The sequence below is a fragment of the Macrotis lagotis genome, chromosome 2, assembly GCF_037893015.1.
Source record: "Macrotis lagotis isolate mMagLag1 chromosome 2, bilby.v1.9.chrom.fasta, whole genome shotgun sequence".
NCBI classification, from domain to species: Eukaryota; Metazoa; Chordata; class Mammalia; order Peramelemorphia; family Peramelidae; genus Macrotis; species Macrotis lagotis.
The window spans coordinates 132,366,032-132,386,051 of NC_133659.1; the positions used below are offsets into that span (position 1 = coordinate 132,366,032).

General features: G+C 43.7%; 1 protein-coding gene and 1 pseudogene across 2 annotated transcripts in view; one reads left to right on the forward strand and one right to left on the reverse strand.

The window, feature by feature from the left end:
* Nucleotides 1–20,020, forward strand: part of COQ8A (coenzyme Q8A) — a 64,940-nt gene that overhangs the window by 22,762 nt on the left and 22,158 nt on the right. For both annotated transcript variants that reach the window (XM_074222833.1, XM_074222832.1), the window contains 3 exons: nucleotides 7,623–7,808; nucleotides 14,241–14,639; nucleotides 17,173–17,239. In XM_074222833.1, coding sequence (XP_074078934.1) covers nucleotides 7,641–7,808; nucleotides 14,241–14,639; nucleotides 17,173–17,239 — 634 coding nt within the window. In that variant the 5' untranslated portion in view covers nucleotides 7,623–7,640. The remainder of the gene's footprint in view (nucleotides 1–7,622; nucleotides 7,809–14,240; nucleotides 14,640–17,172; nucleotides 17,240–20,020) is intronic.
* On the reverse strand, nucleotides 3,255–4,058 carry LOC141513217 (spermidine synthase pseudogene; annotated as a pseudogene).

A 20,020-nucleotide genomic window follows, 5' to 3' on the forward strand; every position in this document is an offset into this window, starting at 1 on the left:
CTAAGGCTCTGAAAGGGAAGGCTCAGGGTCTCAGTAAGTCATAGTAATAATAACACTCCACATTTACATGTTTTATGGTTTCCAAAACATTTTCCTGTGAGCAAGCCTATACTGTGGGTGGGATTATACAGGTATTGTCACAGTGGATGAAACTTGAAGACAGGAAAACCTGAGTTCAAATCCAATCTCAGACACCAACTAGCTGTTTGACCCTGGGCAAGTCACTTATCTGTTGTCCTCTTCTGTAAAATGGGAATACTAAAAGTACTTACCTCTCAAGGTTATTACAAGCCCAAATGAGATGATGTTTGCAAAAGATGTCAATGTTAGAAGCAGGACTTAAACTTAGGTCTCTTGTTTCCATGACTTCCTGTGGCTACCAGTGCTTGAGGTCTTCAAGCTAGATGAGGATGTTAGGGGTACGTCATACAAGAAGCTTGAACCTGGATGCTTTGGCAGTTCTTTGGTATCAAGCAAGAAACTTTGTCGAAATGCTTCCTCTGAACCTGTCGCTTGGGGCTGGGGCCACTATATTCTAGACTCATGACTTCAACCAAGTACAGAGACCTCTCTGAGTCTCTATCACTCAGTTTGCAAAATAGGGAACTTTGAATTCTTCTTTTGGTTGAATTGCTGAATTAAAGTCATATAGAAATAAGTTCTTCAGAGCACAGTTTTTTTGTTTTTTTGTTTTGGTTTGCTTGTTTGACTAGAAATTGCCTAAGTTCCCCAATAGCATGTGAGATTATGTGACTCTTAGTAGCAGCAGTGAGGTGGAGGGTCTTTTTGTATTTTTGTGTTTTGCATTTTGTTTGGAGAAATGGTGTCATTTCTTGTCCTCAGATTGACTGTTTTGGTAAAAATTCAGTGAACCAGAATACTTAACTAATGAAGAGCTTTTCCTTACATCAATCAATCCCTAAGCATTTATTAAGTACTTGTTAAGTGTCAGATATTGTGGTAAGTATTTCCTTGCACTTCGAGGAAATAGACTGGACAATATATATATATATATAGCACTTTAACATTTAAAAAATATTGTACATACAACCTGGGCATCTTCTCCATTTTCCAAAGGAGATTCTTGATTGTTCATGATTGCCAGAGTCAAAAAAGAAGTACAGGAGGGGAGATTCAGACAGGGTCTTCCAGAGGTTCCTTTCTGGTCTTCCCCCAGGAGGAACAACTTGTAGGTGGTTGGGCAGCAGTTGACCCAAATGTATGTTAAAACCTTCTTCAAAAATGTTAACCCTGGGTTAATAGTCTCTGTACATGTTTTGGTTAATGAAGAGTTTACTGAACTGCTCCCCAGGTAGACTGCACTCCTTGGGAGTGGATTTTGTGCTTTTGCAGATTTTTGTATCTCCGGAGCTCAGCAGAGTGTCTGGCCCAGAGTCTTTACTTAACAGCACTAAAATGACCAGGCAGAAAGTTGTGTGATCATTCTAGTGTTTAGTAAATGCTTGTTGACCATCTGGTCATAAAGGGTCAAGGTGATAAGTATTAACCATTTAGATTTGGGATCAAATATCAAGGGCTAAGAGGCCTGGGTTGTATAGAGGAGGAAATTGAGGCCCAGGTTGCTTAGTGACTTGCCTAAAGCCACACAGATAGTGCCAAAGACAGGATTTGAACCTGGACCCATGGGCTCCTAGGCAGCTAAGTGGTGCAGTGGACAGAAGACTGTGCCCTGGAGTGAAGAAGACTCATCTTTCTGAGTTCAGATCTAGTCTCTGATATTTAATAGTTAAGTGGCCCTGGGCAGTTCACTTTACTCTTTGCCTCAGTTTCCTTGTCTGTAAAATGAGCTGGAGAAGGAAGTGCAACCCTTTCTAGAACCTTTGCCCAGAAAATTCCAAATGGTGACATGGACCATCGGACACAACTGAAGCAAGTAAAGAACCACACCACCACCACCTTTGGATCCAGAACAAGTTCTCTTCCCACTCTACTGCACTTTTATCCTTAGCTGGCGCTTTGTTGGCTTTCATTTCTGTGAAGGAGAGGAGTTGTGATGCCTCTTTCAGTAGGAAAATAAGTCAAATGTGGCTAAGTCCCTCTGAACTGTATGCATCATAAATAATGACTTTGAAAATTATCTATAAGGAAGTGTTGTTGAAAGAGGAACAAGGCACAGGGAGACCAAGAAGCACCCAGTCCCTAATACATCTAAATGAAACAGCATCAAATCAGAATTTTTATTTTCAATGAACTAAAGTATGTTTGGGTCTTGATGCGCACATATCCTTGCCTTTTTGCTTTTGACTATGATGGAAATGACTCTTAAGAATGGTCAGGTGTCTTTTTTTTTGGTACTTGTCTGAATTAGGGACTTGGCAGTAAAACAGTTGAGATGAATCACGAGTCACTTTGTGGTTTCTTTATGGAACATAAGATTCCTGCAGAATGAATGTTAAATTCCTGTCCTAGTTGTCTTAGGAAATCAGAGTTCTAGAAATTGGAGTGGTGGAATGGGCAGAGCACTGCCTCCACAATTGAGAGAGTCTTGAGTCCGGGTAGTACCTAGGATACTTGCTATATGACCTTGGGGAAGTCACTTCACTTCTGAACAATAAGACAATTGAATTATGGATGGGTTGCAATCAGTCCCAGTGAAAGGAGTTCCCCATACTGTCAGAATGACACAAAAGCATGTGGGGGTGTTGGACTGTCTGATGCACTGCCTTGTCTCACTTCATTAACTCTGGTTATGCTGAAACTCATGATTAGTCATCTTTGAATTCCAAAAAATCATTTCTTAGAGGTCTAAAAAAGAAATGAGGTTAGTTTGTGTGTGTGCGTGTGCATGTGCTTGTGTGTATGTGTGTGTGTGCTTGTGTGTGTGTGTGTGTGTGTGTGTGTGTGTGTGTGTGTGTGTGTGTTTAGGGAGGATATGAGAGAGCCTCTCTTGTAGAGTCCTTCTAACATGTAGTGAATAGGGACTTGAGATGGTAGTTGCAGATAGCTGAGGAAGTTTTCCAGATGTAAAAGTCTTTCTTTCCCCGAGCTTGGTCTACGGTTAAGAAAGCAAAAATCACTTGCGTAATTTTCCTAAATTTCTCAAAAATTGATTTATTGTCACCTCCTCAAACTTCTGATTCCTCTCTAACTCCAGCTATTGTGTCATTTCTTCTTCCCCTTTGCTGTGACCCAAAAGAAAAACACATTAGATCCTCCTGCCCCCTGGGCAACCTTCAGTGGGGGCTTGTTGCTTGAAGTCCCTGGGAGGGGCCGAGGAGGCCATACCAGTCTCCTCACATATCATTCAGGGCCTTGTGGGCAAACTCAGGCAGCACAAAGGTCGAGGTGGATATGTGAATTGTATGTCGTACTTGAGGTTCATTTTTTCTCCTTGTTCCTGGGTAAAGTAGTGCACAAAACACAAACAACTTAGATTTAAGTTTTTGGGGTCTTGTTTCAGAGCATGAAGCCAGTCTGGCCTCTGGGCTAGGTGGGGATGGTGTAGTAGACATATTCCACAACGGGGCATAGAAACCTTCAAAATTGTCACATCTCCTTGAAGAGCTCCAGAGATGTAACCATTGGTACTCACCTGCCCTGTCAGCAGAGAATCCTCTCATTCTACATCGCTGTTGGTAATAAGACTCTTTGAACAAACTCTTGGCAGGACCTATGGGGTCTGAGGAATCTATGGTGATGACATCAAAGGCATCCTGGTTCTGCTGCATGAGTTCAGATCCATCTCTGATGTGCACAGTTAGCTTCAGGCTGGAGTAGCCCACAGCCATGCACGGAAAATTCTTAGAGGCCTGGATCACATCTTCATCAATCTCACACTGGACCATAGATTCCATGGAAAGATGCTTCACCACTTTCCAAAGACCCCCTTCCCCACCACCAATGATTAGCACCTTTCATGGACTAGGATGGCTGCAGAGGAGCAGGTTGGCAATCACCTGGTATGAGAATTCATCCCACTCTGTACATTGGTGACTCCATCCAGGACCAGGACATTGTCATAGATCTTGCTGCGAAAGACAAATCTCTTGGTAGCGGAAGCGCTGGTAGTGAAGCAGTTCATTCACCTGCTAGGACATGACCTGGCCCAGTCATAGTTGCATGTCTCCTGGAATCTATCCTCGCAGATGGTGGAGGAAAGACCCATCTGCCAAGGGGAGTGTGGATATATAATATGTGTATGCAGTCACCCCTCTTCCTCTTCCTCCTGGATGGTCAGCTGGGCCTCAATCTTAGTAGCTGTATGACCTTGGGCAAGTCACTTAATCTGTCTACCTCAGTTTCCTCATCTGTAAAATTGAGAATAAAAACAGCACCTACGTGCTACATGTTGGGAGGATCAAATAAGATAATGCTGTAAAGCATTTTGCAAACATTAAAGTGCTATAAAATGCTAGAATTATCATCACTATTATTGTAAGGTCTGTAAGGTATATAATATATAATGATATAAAATATGAACTATGTCCTTGCATATATCAAGGGCTTGTGATGAAAATATTAAAAGTAAAGTTAAAGATTTAAACTTTAAGTGAAAAAAAACTTCCTAAAAAGAATGCATGGGGGGCGGCTAGGTGACGTAGTGGATAAAGCACCGGCCTTGGAGTCAGGAGTACCTGGGTTCAAGTCCGGTCTCAGACACTTAATAATTACCTAGCTGTGTGGCCTTGGGCAAGACACTTAACCCCATTTGCCTGGCAAAAACCTAAAAAAAAAAAAAAGAATGCATGGAAGGCAGTGAATACTTCCTAACAGGTCTTTATGGGCAAAGCTAGATGACCACTCATTAGTGACGTTGAAGAAGCAAGTTCTAATTGCGTATGGTTTGGACTTAGTGACCTTCTGTGATTCCTCCCCACCCTCTGGTCTCATTCTTGCATTTGGGTTGGCACATTTCCCCAGTGGTCCTTAATTCTTAATTGAAGGGTTCCTGTGTTTGACTGTCCCACAGCCAGCTTTTTTATCTCTTGACACAACTGGCTTTGGAATTACTCAAGATCTGAAGCCAAACATTACATAGCATTGGGGCTGAGTTTTCGTAGTGCTCTTGGAGGTTACAGCAATACTTAGTCTCTCCTATTGAACCTTGCTTTATTAGTTGACACAGTTGAGCTTCCCTTGAGTCCAGTCAGCTCTCCTGGTGAGCCCTGGTCAATCAAAGCTGCATGGAAAGAGGCATGGGGGCTAGAAGGTATTAACTAAATTAATACTGGAATGTTTTAACAGGATAATATCAAATCAGGATCAACTATTTAGGCTAAGTATTGAATGTATCTTTAGACTCTACCCATTATGAATCCCTATCCTATCGTAATGTGTATGCGCATTGCTTATTATTGAGGAATTTTTTTTTAACCTTACCTATGTGGTCTGAAGTTTTAAATTTTCCTGTGAGCATGGTACATATACTGCACAGATGTATACAACAAATTTGTTAGAAATATCCTTCTAAGAAAAAAAACCCCTTATCTTGTAGCAAATAAGCACACTCTATGTGGGATATAACTAAAGCAAAAACTAAGGGATGTTTGTGTGTGGGGAAAAAAAGTACAGATGAATGGACGCTCAGATTTCAGTCCAGTTAGTTGTTAGCAGCTCTGGCTCTACTCTGCTTTCCTTGTAAAATGAAGATGATTGTCACATTAGATGGGCCAGTCAGTCTCTAAGGTTGTTGAAGAGGATTCAGTGTTCAGTGGTTTTGTACCCACAGCGAGGGCAGATAGGTTGATTGTAAATGTAGACTTTATATGAGGAAAGTATAGTGAGTAAGGTAAGTAGTGTACAAAACAAACAACTTAGATTTAAGAACACCTTCAAGTCATGATTGCAGAAAACCCATGATGAGATATACTACCCCTCTCTCTGACAGAGGACCAAATATCCAGATAGAGGTACATGTTTTTGGATAAAGCTAATATAGGAATTTATTTTGCCTGACAGTGCGTATTTGTTACAGAGTAGTGAGGGAGAATAAATGTTAGTTGAAAAAATTTATTAAATTTAAACCTATTTTTTATGGATTTTTTTATATGCAAACATTAAGTGCATACTTGGAGCCAGAGGACTGTTAATCACTGGGAAAAGTGCATATTTGGATGTAGAGTCTTGGTGGTATACATGCAACTTAGAGTTAAGATGTATTCTTATACAAGAGACAGAAGAAAGAGCCAAGTTAAATTTGAAAGAAGGAAATCTTATTGATTTAGTGCCCACCTACCCAGAAATCCTCCTCATCATCCTTCCCCCATTGCTTTTTTTTTTTTTTTTTTTGGTTTTTTATTTTTGGCAAGACTGTGGGGTTAAGTGATTTGCCCAGGGTCACACAGCTAGGTAATTATTAAGTGTCTGAGGTGATATTTGACCTCAGGTTCTCCTCTGGATCATCTTTGTGTCCCTTGGTTCTAGGGCAGTGTCTGCTATAAAGTAGATGCTTAGTAAAGGGATGGATGCATTGAGATGCATCCCAGGAGAGACCTGGGAAACCTGAGGTAGCCTTGAGATGGGTTTTAAAGGAAGGTAGACATTTAGCAGGTGAGAAGGGATAGGCTGTTCTTTGCTTTTTTCTCTTGTCAGAGGCTTCTCTCCCTTTTTGCAGGTCCAAATGGCTAGAAAGGAGCATGGACAGTTTTGCTTGGATCCTTACCTTTTAGTCACTGATCACAACAATTTATTAAACTCTGTGTGTCTAGCAGTTAGGGAAACATCAGTGCTACTTGGATATTGGCTTTTGTTCCACTGTTCTTTTATTTAGGAGAAAAGACCTCTCCAAACTAGAGAAAAGCCCCAGATTAAAAAAAAAAAAGCAGCCTCACTTGAATTAACCTATAAAGTTGCCTAGTAGAGGTCCTTTAGTGACCTGTTTTAATGAAAAGTTAAGACTTAGGCCTTGTGATTAGCACATCATTTGTATGTTAATGAATGCATCCATAGTGCTAGAAAAGTTAGTCTCCTCCCCTAATTAATTTACTTTCAATTATTGGCAAATTACAAAATAGTAGGAAGGTAGATGAATGAGGTTGAATTTCTTCTTTAGCTGTCCTGGGAGGAGTTTTGGTAATGGAAGAGGTTTGAAAGCAGAGGCATGGACTTGATGGAGGCATTTCAGAAATCTGTTCATTAGAATCGATCTTCCTTTGTCTTTGCTGGATAATTATCTATGTCGTTAATAATGCTTTTGACTGACTTCTTTAGCCAGGCTGCTTCTTCCCCCATTGTCCCTGAACTGCTTCTCTGCCTCCTAGTTTTCCACACCATGTCTGCTTTTCTAGAGCGCAGCTGTCCTTCATGCATTTCATTTCCCACAGCTGCCCTTTCCTCACTGACCCCCAAGTGTTCATTCTCTCCCTCTTAGAGGAACATGCACCTAATGATTTTGTTCTTATCGCTGCTGAGGCTATTGGAGGGTCATTTTGGAGGCCACCGATGACTCTGACTACATTGACATCATGCTAGCTCCCAACCAGTCTGGTTCGGGGGAGAGAAGTCTTGACTAATTTCAGGAGATATGTGAAATGTCCAATCATTTGCTTAGAGATGGTCCAGTTGTCTGATTGGAATGTTGGTCATCTAGGTGTCCATCTTTGCCTGATGTATAGTGTTTCTGTTTAGAAGCATCTTTCTGATTTGTTCCTCCCCTCTTTCAGCCTTAACACAGGTCCATCATGTTGGGGGACGCCATCATGGTGCTCAAAGGCTTAGCCAAGCTGACACAAGCTGTTTTGGAGACCCAGCTGCAGTACCTGGGCTTTGGAGGGGAGATTATCATGGCAGCCCGGGCCCTGCAGACCACAGCGGAGGCACAGTTTAGCTCTGTGATGTCAAGGATGCAGGTAAGTGGACTCCTTCCTTCATGTCCTTTCTGGCAGTTGGGTGAGGATGAGGTTTAAGTGTATGCTGACCCTTTGTGGGATTGGGATTCCAAATCCGTGTCCTGGTTTTTCAGTCTTTCAACTAGGCCCAACCAGGAAACCTCACTGCAGCAAGGGTTGGGCCATCCTAAGTTACAGCTTCATTTCCCTTAGAAAGGGTAGACTTTATGCCCTTAATGCACTGATTAGGGTCTGGGAAAGCTTTAGAATCCTGGGCTGTCACAGCCAGAAGGGCCCAGAGTTCCCTCTCATGCTAGTCTCTTTTTGCATACCTTGCCCAAGGTGAAGCAGGTCTAGCAAAGTAGTGGAACCAGGATTTGAACCCAGCTCCCTTGACTTCAGGACTCTCTCCATTATACTGCACTATTTCTGTTGTAGAGGAGCCTTCTGGGTAGTGGCGACTTCTTTTTTTGTGGTCCTAGCCTTAGCTCACAGACCCAGGCACTGCAGGCCTACAGAGCTCAGCTGCCCGGTGGGCTGGGTGGCCATACAAGTGGGATCTTGGTCTCAACAGAGGAGAGGCTCCCTAGGTGGCGTGAGGGCCAAGGAGTTGGAGGACTTGGATCTAGGTCCTCTGGCTCTTCCCAGTCAAAGGATGGAACTATGGAGTTTTTGTAAAGGGGAGGGCCATCTATCAGGTGTTTGCAGGACCTGCCTTCATACCATCTCTCTCTTGGTCTGTTGGAGTGGGCTGGTTTTATTGTATTTTTACACCATCTTCAGCACTGCTCCCAGAAAAACAGTGCACCTACTCTGGAATATCCATGCCACAGGCTAGCGGACTGTCTCCTCTTGTGACCTTGCTCGCCACTGGCCTGGCCCTCATCTGCTGGAGCCCAGGGAGCAGGCGGTCTCTGTCCTTTCTCCTCTTTCTTCCTGGGCTGGGAGCCCAGCAAAGGTTTCAGAAATCTTTTCCCTCCTTCTGGAGGGGGCACCCAAGTGTGGACCTGGGAGGAACATTATTATTATTATTATTATTATTATTATTATTATTATTATTATTATTATTATTATCTTTAGCCATTTGGGCCAAGGTCCAGAATGCTCCAGTTTGTTGGTCTTTTTTTTGAGCTGAAAGTTGTGAGTGGAAAGTGGAGTGTGTAGAGTGTTTGCAAGCAGGGCCTGCAGCCCGAGCTGGTCCTGGCTCTGAGAATGCCGGCCCTCGTTCAGCTGCAGTGAGTGGATCATCTGCAGAGTGAAGTTCCCTATTCTCTCCTTTGCCCAGTGTCCACTCCTTCCAGTTCTGCTTTTGGATTGTTTTCTTCCTCTTGAAAGCCCTGACGTACTGTGTGGCCTACCCTGTGGGGAACACTCCCTCAGTCACAGACTTGAGGTCATTTGCCCAGCTCCCTCATTTTCCAGAGAAGAAAATAGAGATCAAGGACAAGGCCAAGGCAGGTCCAAGGTGGAAGGAGGGAGTTTGACTCCCTGGTCAAGCCCTCTGTCCACTTCTTTCTTCAAACTGGCCGTTTCTCACAGAAACAGTGCTTCACAATGTTCATCTTTTCTCTGGCCTCTCCTCCCTGAGTCTGTCAGACTTACAGCGAATTCAGGGACTGAAGGGAATTCCCTGGGGAAGGGTTTCTGTTTCTCCCCCTTCTTGGAGAGAGGTGGGGGGCGGGGGGCAGGCCCAAGTAGGCCAAGCCCTCAGGTTCTCCCATAAAAGGAATACTTCTCCCACTAACTGGAAGGAGAAAGGAGCAGGCCAGGCCACCTGGAGCTCCTCCCTGGGCCTCCAAAGGCAGTTTTAACTGTGAACTACTCGGAGTTGGTTGGAGTGGCCAGAGCCTCCTGCACTGGCCACTCAGAGCAGCTAACATTAGCCTCAGAACACTCAGTTCTAAAGTGAGCTTGAACTGCATCAAGGGAGCATTCCCTGTTTTGATGGAATCACAGGACCCTCCCCCTTCCCCTTACCAAGAGGTCAGTCTGAGTGCTTTCACAATGCCAAACCTGAAATCAGATGACTGGGCTCCCGCCTCGGCTCGTTCACTGGGTACCTGTGCAGCTTCAGCACCCATAGGCCTTCATTTTCTCATCTGTAAAGTGAGAGGTGCCCACATGGTACTGAGTCCCAGGGACCGTGTCTAGGACACTCTCTCTTAGTCCTTGTCCTTCTGTGGAAAAACCAGGGAGGAGGTTAAGAAGTGCCTCAAAGAAAGGGTCATGGGCATATCCTAGAGGGGTGCCTGTCTCCTTGGTTTGGTGGAGGAAAGAGGAGGAAGGACATCACGAGGTGGGTGAAGGAAACACCATAGACCTTTATTGACATGGTAACCTCTGATTGACCTTGGATTTCCTAGTCATAGAAATTTAACTCTTTAAGTCTTTTTTCTCCCCTTTGAGACCATAACTTTTTGTAGAATATGACATTATTCTTTCTCTTCTCTCTCTGGAAAGCTGGAAAGTAACTGGTCCAGTCTCAGTTGCCTGTTTGAAAATTCCTTGTTGAGTAGTTTTATAGTAGAAGCAACTGGTGGCACAGTAGAATAAACTTAGAGCCTGCAGTCAGGAAGGCCTCACTCAGTTCAACTCCAGCCTCCAATAGTTTGTGGCTATGTGACTGTGGGCAAGTCACTTAACCTCTGCCTGCCTCAGTAAAATGATAACACCTACTTTCCAGGGGTGTTGTAAGGATCCAGTGAGATCATGTTTGTGTTTGGTTATGATTGGCATAGAATAGTGCTATGCAAACACATTTCCTTCTTTTTATCCTTAGAAACTGTAAACCTGATCTGACTTCCTCAGGTTATCCAGTACAGAGAAAAGATATGTTAAGAGAAGCTTATTAGAATGATCAGCAAAGCACATAATGTAGCCATATTATTCTTGTCCTCACTTTAAGTTCAGATATGAACACTTTTTTTTGGTAGTTATTCTATTTTTTTAGGTTTTATTTATTTTTTTGCAAGGCAATGGGCTTAAGTGGCTTGCCCAAGGCCACACAGCTCTAGGTAATTATTAAGTGTCTGAGGCCAGATTTGAACTCAGGTCCTCCTGACTCCAGGGCCAGTGCTCTATCCACTGTGCCACCTAGCCGCCCCTATTTCATTTTTTTTTAAGAAAGATTTTATTTTGAGTTTTACAATTTTTCCCCTAATCTTACTCCCCCCCCCCCAGAAGGCAGTCTGTTAGTCTTTTCATTATTTCCATGGTATACACTGATCCCAGTTGAATGTGATGAGAGAGAAATCATATCCTTAAGAAAGAAAAATAAAATATGAGATAGTAAAATTACATAATAAGATAAGTTTTTTTTTTTTTTTTTTTTCTAAATTAAAGGTAATAGTCCTTGGTCTTTGTTCAAACTCCACAGTTCTTTCTCTGGATACAGCTGGTACTCTCCTTTGCTGACAGCCCCAAATTGTCCCTGGTTGTTGCACTGATGGAATGAGTGAGTCCATCAAGGTTGAACATCACCCCTATGTTGCTGTTAGGGTGTACAGTGTTTTTCTGGTTCTGCTCATCTCACTCAGCATCAGTTCATGCAAATCCCTCCAGGCTTCCCTGAAATCCCGTCCCTCCTGGTTTCTAATAAGAACAATAGTGTTACATGATATACACATACCACAGTTTGTTAAGTCATTCCTCATTTGATGAACTTTCCCTCAGTTTCCATTTCTTTGCCACCACAAACAGGGCTGCTATGAATATTTTTATACAAGTGATGTTTTTATCCTTTTTCTTAATCTCTTCAGAGTATAGACCCAGTAGTGGTATTGCTGGGTCAAAGGGTATGCACATTTTTGTTGCCCTTTGGGCATAGTTCCAAATAGCTCTCCAAAAGGGTTGGATAAGTTCACAGCTCCACCAACAGTGTAATAGTGTCCCAGATTTCCCACAACCCTTCCAAGAATGATTATTATCCTTTCTGGTCATACTGGCCAATCTGAGAGGTGTGAGGTGGTACCTCAGAGGTGCTTTAATTTGCATTTCTCTAGTAAGTAATGATTTGGAGCAATTTTTCAGATGATTATGGATCGCTTTGATTTCCTTATCTGTAAATTGCCTCTGCATGTCCTTTGACCCTTGTCAATTTGGGAATGGCTTGTTGTTTTGAAAATTTGACTAAGTTTTCTGAAATACAAACACTTTTCTTCAGCATTTCAAACACTTCCCAACTTGACTCCATTCTACTTTTCCCCCTTCATACATTCTTGTTCACTGTAGTCCTGAACAGCTATAGAGTATATTAAGGGAAGAACTATATGGTATTCCATATATTATTGCCATATATTATATATAGTGTATATATATATATATATATATGTATATTCTTATATGTTATCTCATTATTATTTATTCCCTCACTCACCTGTCTGCCTTTGAACAGGCTGATCCCCATGCTTGGAATGCACTCCTTAACATCCCTTCTTTCCTTCAGAGTTCAGTCTCAGAACCATTTAAAAAATTTTTATTTTATTAAAACTATTATTTTCATAATAGTAGGATAGAAAAAAAAGGTGATTGCAAATGAAATACAAACCTATTTTGTATAACCTGCTTTTCCTTTTTCCATATATACTAAAGTTATACCTTTTTTCTCTCCCCAGCCTAGCATGGCCACCATTAGACACCATATGTGTATCCATATGTAAAACCATTCCAGATTCAGTTCTTTATTTGATACAGATGCCATCTTCCTTCATAGGTCCTTGCTAGTTAATTTGGGTATTTATAATAGTAAAATGACTTTGTTACTCTTGAAACAATATTGTTGTTACTGTATATATTTGGTTCTATTCATTTTACTCTATTCTCTCATACAAATCTATTCATATTTTTCTAAGATCATTGAGCTCCTCATTTCTTAGAGCTCAGTAGTATTTCATCACAGTCATATATACCCCAACATCTTCTCCCTGAGCCTCTTCCCCATAGTTTTGTTTTTATTTTGTATATATGTATGTGTGTGTGTGTGTGTGTGTGTGTGTGTGTGTTGTCTTGGATAAAGTGAGGCAGGAACTTACTGTTTTTCCTCCTTCACATCTTCTGTGCTCCTCTGTGTCAGTACTTAGTAGTGGATTGATTGTTAAACCTGCCCTTTCCCAGTCATATTCTGCATAAGTGTCCTTCTGCCCTGCAATGCCTCCTCCCTGGCTCACCGAGAGGTCTGTTTTGGTCATTCGCAGTGTTAGCCTCCCCTAGGGTTAGTTATTCTACAAGGGCCATGTGTGACTGTGTTTAACCTGATTCTGCAGCTGGGGAATTGGCCCAGTCTGGTGAGAAAGCAGAGCCAGGGTCATCAGGGGCAATTCATGGGAATCACATGGGTCTGAAAGCCAAGAGGTAGCTCCTGACTCCCGTCAGTGCCTGCGTGACCTTGAGAGGGCCGTGGATGACCTCTTGTTATTTTTAGGGCCCTCCAAAATCTGACTCTGACTTCCAGATCCAGCCTTGCTTCACGTTACTCCCCATCATTCATATCCAGCCAAACTGGGCTGCAAGGGATCTTTCATCGCTAGTCTTCTTATGTTCACCTAGACCTAGAATTCACTCCTTCCTTCTCTTCACCTCTGTCTATTCAAATATTTTACATTCTGGATGGCCCATCTTTGCTGCTTTTCTGGTCCCTCCTCCTGCAGGCCTTTTCTTCCTCTTCAGATTTTACTAGTACACTTGCCCAGGAGTGGCATGGAGACCCTCCTCTTTGCTCCAATCACATTGTATCTTGTCCTTCCCTGTATATATGTCTTTTCCTGCTTGGCAGATGGTGAGCTCCTTGCCTAGATGTTTGTAACAGAGTCTGTGAAATTATTTTTATTAAAATATTTTGACAGCAACTTCATTATAAATTGGTTTCCTTTGTAATCCTGTCTTTTATCATATGTATTTAAAAACATTTTTCTGAGAAGAAGTCCTGGACTTTACCAACCTGTCTGAAGGACCATGACTTCTGAAAGAGCTTCTTAAGAACCCTGTCCTAGAGGGTAAGGAAGGACTTTTAGTTTTTCATCTTTGTATATCCACATCACCTGTCACAGTGCCTTGCTAGTATTAGGCACTTAATCCGTGGCTTTTAGATTTGAATTGCTAACCCTACTGGGAGTGTTTCCTAAGATGTTTTCATAAATCACAGAACAACCCTGCAAGATCTATGGGAGGACTGGTGGTATTAAGGTCGAAGAATCTGAAGGTTGAGCAACTTGTTGAGGGTTACCTGGCAGATTTGCAACAGAGTCAAAATTAGAATTTGTTTTCCCTGGCTCTTATGTAATAGGTGGGGAATTGAAAGTAGAAGAAATCCCTGGAGAATCCTGGAAGTCCTATCCATGTGAAGGACTTTGATCCAGGTGGTTTCTTGGACTGGGATCTGTCCAATAGTCATAAGACTTATCCTTCTACTGGATCTTCCTTTGTCTCCTCTGAAACCTTGGTTTGTTTTTTTGATAGGGTAGCGATCAGGCTCAAGAACACTACCCGGACACTGGTGACGATCCAAGCTCCGAATTCCACTTCTCAGGGGCAGAGGCAGCAGGGGCTTCAGATTGTTCTGCCTCCACTCCTCCTCCTCCGTTTCCTGGCCAACTCCCCAGAGAGGGCCCTGCTCCTGCCTATGCTTCAAGTGGACCTTTTGGGGAAGCTGGGGCTTCGGGCCAGCCCTTCAATCCTGCCTCAGGGACAATTCATGGGAAACTTTTTGGAGACTCTCAGGACCCTTTTGTTGCCTTGGCCATGCAGCGAAGGTTTTTCCACCAGGACCAGTCTTCTGTGGGGGGCCTTACTGCTGAGGATATTGAGAAAGCCCGGCAGAGCAAGTCTCAGACTGGAAACAAGCCTCACAAACAGATGGTAGGTGAAGGGTCCTATCGTAGGGTTAGGAGGGCGGGGAGAGAGAGAGAGAGACAGACAGACAGACAGACTGACTGACTGACTTATGCTGTGTGGTATTCTCAAGAGGTCAGGTGGGGGGGGGATTAAGGAATATATTTGGGGTTTTGGCTACCAGTCTGGTTCATAGTAGAGGGAGAAAGGAGAGTTTTTTCTCTATTCCTCTCTGGAGATCCATCCTTTCTCTGCCCTGCATTTTCCTTCATGGGCAGCACTCATCTTGGTTATCCTTGGGTGCAGCAGGTAATATAGCTTGGATGCCATGTTCAAGGGATATCTTCTGAGGTGGGAAAGAAGGAAGGATGGGTGGGGGGCCCACGTGTTTTCATTGTGGCTTTACGGTCTTCCACACCTTCCTTTGATAGTATTTCCCTATCTGACTTGTAGTTTATCAGCTAAGAGCCATGGAGCTTAGTTTTCGAGCTTAAAGGAACCTCTGACATCTTCTAGTCCAACTTGTTCAATTTACAGAAGAAGAAGATGGTCCGCTAAGGGGGAGGTGACCTGTCCAAGGTCACATAGGGAGTTAGTTGCTGAGTAGGAGTTGAACCTTAATTCTCTGACTCAAAATGAAGGTAAATGTGACCTTCTATAAGAAGCAATTTAACCTCTTCTTGGGAAAAAGGTGATACTGTCACTATTATTATTTTCTCTTCATCAGTAGTAATATCACTGGTAAGATGATGTTGGGAGGCTGTGGCTGGGAAACCTCTTAAACTCAGAAGCCCTGAACTACAGGGAGCCACGCCTAACTGGCTATTCCTCCTAAGGCTGGCCTTGGAATGGTATTCTTCCAGGAGTGGGGTGGGGGGCTATCTCGCTCAGGTGCTAGGGAGCCTAATGAGGAGTGGACCAGCCCAGATCAAAAGCAGAGCCAGTCAGAGCTGCCATGCTGACCTGTGGAGGGATTGGTCTCAGAGTACCTGCTGTTCCCCAGCTAAAGTGACTTAGAGCTAATGGGAGGAGATCTATGAAGCACTTGGGGTAGCCCCTGACCCAGAATAGGCATTATATAAATCACATCTAGAGGAGATGATGAGGTGGCCAGATGGCTAGAATGCTGGGCCTAGAGTCAGGAGGACATGAATGCTGATCCAGCCTCTGTGACCCTGGACAAGTCACCTACCTTCTGTCTGCCTCAGATTCCTCATCTGTAAAGTGGAGGTGGTGGTGAGGATCCAGTGTGATCCTGTGGATCAAGTGCTTAGTTCATAGAAACGTTGGCTCCCACTAGTGTTCTATTAATGCTTCTGCTGCTCTATAGATCTCACTTCAAAAACAAAAAATAGTCGTTTAAAACTTCTTTGTAGTTTTTCAACTCTTCCCTCCCATCTTGAGGGGTCAGAGGCTGCCCATGAATGAAGACTTGGGTACACTCATTCAAATAGCTATAGATTAGATTAGACCAATTTTGCTCCCCTTCAGCATTGGTGTGATGTCAGGATGATGCTCTAGCCCCAGCCCACCACAGACAATTACAAACTGAAGGTGTGTATAACTTCTGGAGACCTGGGTCCTAAAGGAGGCTGTCCATGGGCACTTTGGGCTGACCCCCTCCTTGACCTTGCTCTCTGGTTCTGCCTTCTTGTCAGACCTTTGATGCTCTCGTTTGAGGACCTGTGACTGGCAGGCTTTCCAGGCACTGACTCGAATGTATAATTTCACACACCTCTGCTACGGAGAGACAGACAGAAGGAAGGTGTACTTGGAGTTTTAAGACCAGGGAGGCGGATTGCCCCACAGGAGACGACTGTGCCTTCTCCTGAGCCCCCACAAGTGGGAGTGTAGTCGTCTGTCCAGACCACCCATGGTTCCACTCCCTCACATTAGGACTTCCAAATGCTTCTTGTGCCAGGAAGAAGGAAGTTAGAGATTTGGCAGAGGAGATGAGAGATACCAGAGAGCAACTTCGGGAATATTTTAGCTCAGTAGTATTGACTGGGGGACTGATATCAATCCTAAGGTTCAGGAAGGCACCTTGCCACTTACTGTGCAGATGAGGAACCTGAGGCCTAGAGAGGCTTAAATGACCGAGTCACCTAGGTGGTAAGGACCAGAGGACTTCTTGTCTCCAGACCCAATATTTTTTCTAATGCATCATGTCAAATTCAGACTACCAGAAGAACCCATGGTAAAGGAGAGCTGATAGGACTTTCCAGGGGCTGTAGTGAGCTTTGGGGTGCCCTTTGCCCACAGGGATCTTTCGGTCATTTGTTGAGGGGACTGATCAGAACCTTGTCACTGGCTCCTTTTCAGTGACAGACCTCTAGGGGATTCCCAGAGTTATCATGGGATCTTATTTTGAGTCCTCTGGAATTTGACAGCCTTCTCCCTCCTCATCCCAAGACCCTCTGTGAGGATGTGGCATTGTTAGTTGAAGGAGAGCTTACAAGCCCTCTCCCACCCTTACAGCCAGGGGTGGGTGGGGACCCTTCCCCACCTTCCTTGTGGCCCCTTCTCAGCCATTCCATGAATTTCTTTTTCCTCCTTCCAGTTAAGTGAGCGGGCACGGGAGCGGAAGGTGCCGGTCACAAGGATTGGAAGGCTGGCTAACTTTGGAGGTAAGATAGCCTTCGGGTCCTGCAGCCTTTTTATTCCCCTCTTCTCTTAGTGTCCCTTCCTTTCTCCACCCTTCCTGGACCCCCCTCCCCCCCAAGGTGGATGTGTACTTATCTATATACTAGACCCTTGTTAACAATGATTCAGGGGTTACCATGGGCCAGGCCCTGCTGGGCAGCACATGCAATCTGAGTGACTGGAGTGCAAGACTGAGGCCCTGTCCAGGAAAGGGTGGCAGAGGAGACCTGGAACACTCGCTGGCATTGTCCTCTCTGGCTGCCAGCCTCCATTCTAGCAGCATTCTCTACTGGGCAAGCAGCCAGCCCAGAATGCCACTTGCCACCCAGACTCAGGTGACCCTCAAACACATCCATGGCAGTGCTTGTCAGCCCTGAGGCGGTGGTGGGGAGGGCTCGCCAGATGTGTGCTTCGTCCTGTTGCCTTCCCCTTCGCTTTCTAACTACTTCCATTTATCTACTGTTTTCCTGGGCACCAGCACTTTATATACATTCTCTAAGGGAGACCTTGCAAGATTATTTCCTTCTCTTACATGTGAGGAAATGGTTTGAGAGAAGTGAAGTGACTCGCCCAGGAAGACGAATGGCAGTGAATGGCAGAGTTGGGGCCGGGTGCAGGTCCTTTGACTCCCATCTGACCTGCCGTCTGCCACCTGCCCTTCTTTCCCTGAGACGGCGATTTTGGTTTTGGTATTTTTGTCTTTAGTTCTTTTGAGATTTATGTTTGTGTGTCTGATCCACCCTGGCCTTGGGACCTTGGACCTTGAAAGGTGGTAGAGCAGCCAGGATCTGCTGTGGGAAAAGGTATTTTTTCCTTTTGGAGTTCCCTCTGCCAGACAAATCATTGGTTTAGTCCCTGCCTCCTCTTTGTTTCCTCCTCTGAATCTCTCATTTTCTTCCATTGGATGGGAAGCCTCTTGAGGGCAGCGACTGTACCAGGGCTTTTCCTTCCTCATCCTCTATCATCTCCCTCCCTATGCCAAGCAGAACTTTCTGTATCTGCTGACTCTCTAATAATTTAATTTGAATGACAGGATTTTCAGAATTGTTGGAATGGGATCTTCTTGGGGAAAAACAAAACAAAACTCCTTAGTGAAAGTTTCTTAGGAATTTGAATTCATCTGAAAAGGAATGAAATCCTGGTGAGTTTGGCAGCAGGAGGGAAGTGACTTCAAGGAAAAACAATCAAAAGTGGACAGGTTAGAGCAGTGAGATGATCATCAGCAGTGCCCTAGGTGACTGCCCCTGGCGGGCGGACAGGACAGCCAGCAGGTCTTTTATTAGCTGGGTGTCCAGGTCACCTTTGCCATTTAAAGTCCATTTTCTAATTCTTATCTCTTCTTTCTTTTTCTCCTGGTACCAACTTGTTCGGCTTGAAGCTTTTGCCCAAGTTGAGTGATTTGAAATGAAACCCAAAACCCCCAAATTAAGCCAGTCTTAACAGTAGTAGTCTTCCACCAAGGAAGAAAATGACAGCCCACTCCCCAGCCTTACCCCACCCCCATTCTTTCCTCTTTTTTTTTTGTTTTGCTTTTACAAAACATTGGGGTTAAGTGGCTTGCCCAAAGTCACACAGCTAGATAATTATTAAGTCTTTGAGGCCGGATTTGAACTCGGGTCCTCCTGACTCCAAGACCAGTGCTCTATCCATTGTGCCACCTAGCTGCCCCATCCTTTCCTCTTAAGAAGGCCCGTCCTCTCTTGTTCCTTGGCTCTTTACTTGCTTTGTGGGCTTCTCCCCAGGGGAGATTGCTGCTTTCTCTCCACACTGGACCTTGGGTTGGGTCTAGGAGGAATTCCATCCAGGGTTCCCTGGATGAACCCTCAGTTGCTCTGGGCTTTCAGAGGTGTCATGAAAGGAGAAAGCAATCCCTTTATGTATGGCGTCATGCAAAGAATTTTCATATTAGCCATGTGCAAAAAAATATAGACCATAAAAAACAAGAATAATAAAGTTTTTTTTTTTTTTTTTTTAAGTGTGCTTCAATCTGCATTCAGGCTCTGTCAGCTCTTTCTCTGGTCTGAGAATAGCATTTTTCATCATGTCCTTTGGAATTGTCTTGGATCACCGTATTGCTGAAAATAGCTAAGGCATTCTCTTGATTCTTGTACAATTTTGCTGTTTGGTATACAATGATCTCCTGGCTCTAGCCTGTTCACTGCCCATCAGTTCATGTAAGTCTTCTCAGGTTTTTCTGAAATCCTTTGTTCATCATTTCTTCTTTTAGTTTGTTCGTTTTTTGATTTTTGCAAGGCAGTGGGGTTAAGTTGTTCATCATTTCTTATAGCATAGTAGTTTTCCATCACAATCATATACCACAGTGTGTTCAGCTATCCTCCAGTTGATGGGTATCCCTGCAATTTCCAATTCTTGACCACCACAAAAAAGCTGACCTACATATTTGTGTGTGTGTGTGTGTGTGTGTGTGTGTGTGTGTGTGTAATCTTTTCTTTTTTCTTTGAGCTCTTTGATATATAGATATCTAAGTGTGGTTATGTTCAGTCAAAGAATATTTATAGTTTTATTAGACTTTAGGCATTGTTCCAAATACTGCTACAAAATTGTTGGATCAGTTCACAGTTCCACTAACCAGTTGCATTAGTGTTCTGGTCTTTCTGCATTCCCTCTGACATTTGTTGTTTTTCTTTTCTGCCATGTTAATCTATCTGATAGTGTGAGATGGTACCTCAAAGTTGTTTTAATTTTCATTTCTCTAATAAATAGTAATTGAGAGCTTATGGTTATAGATAGCTTTGATTTCTTCT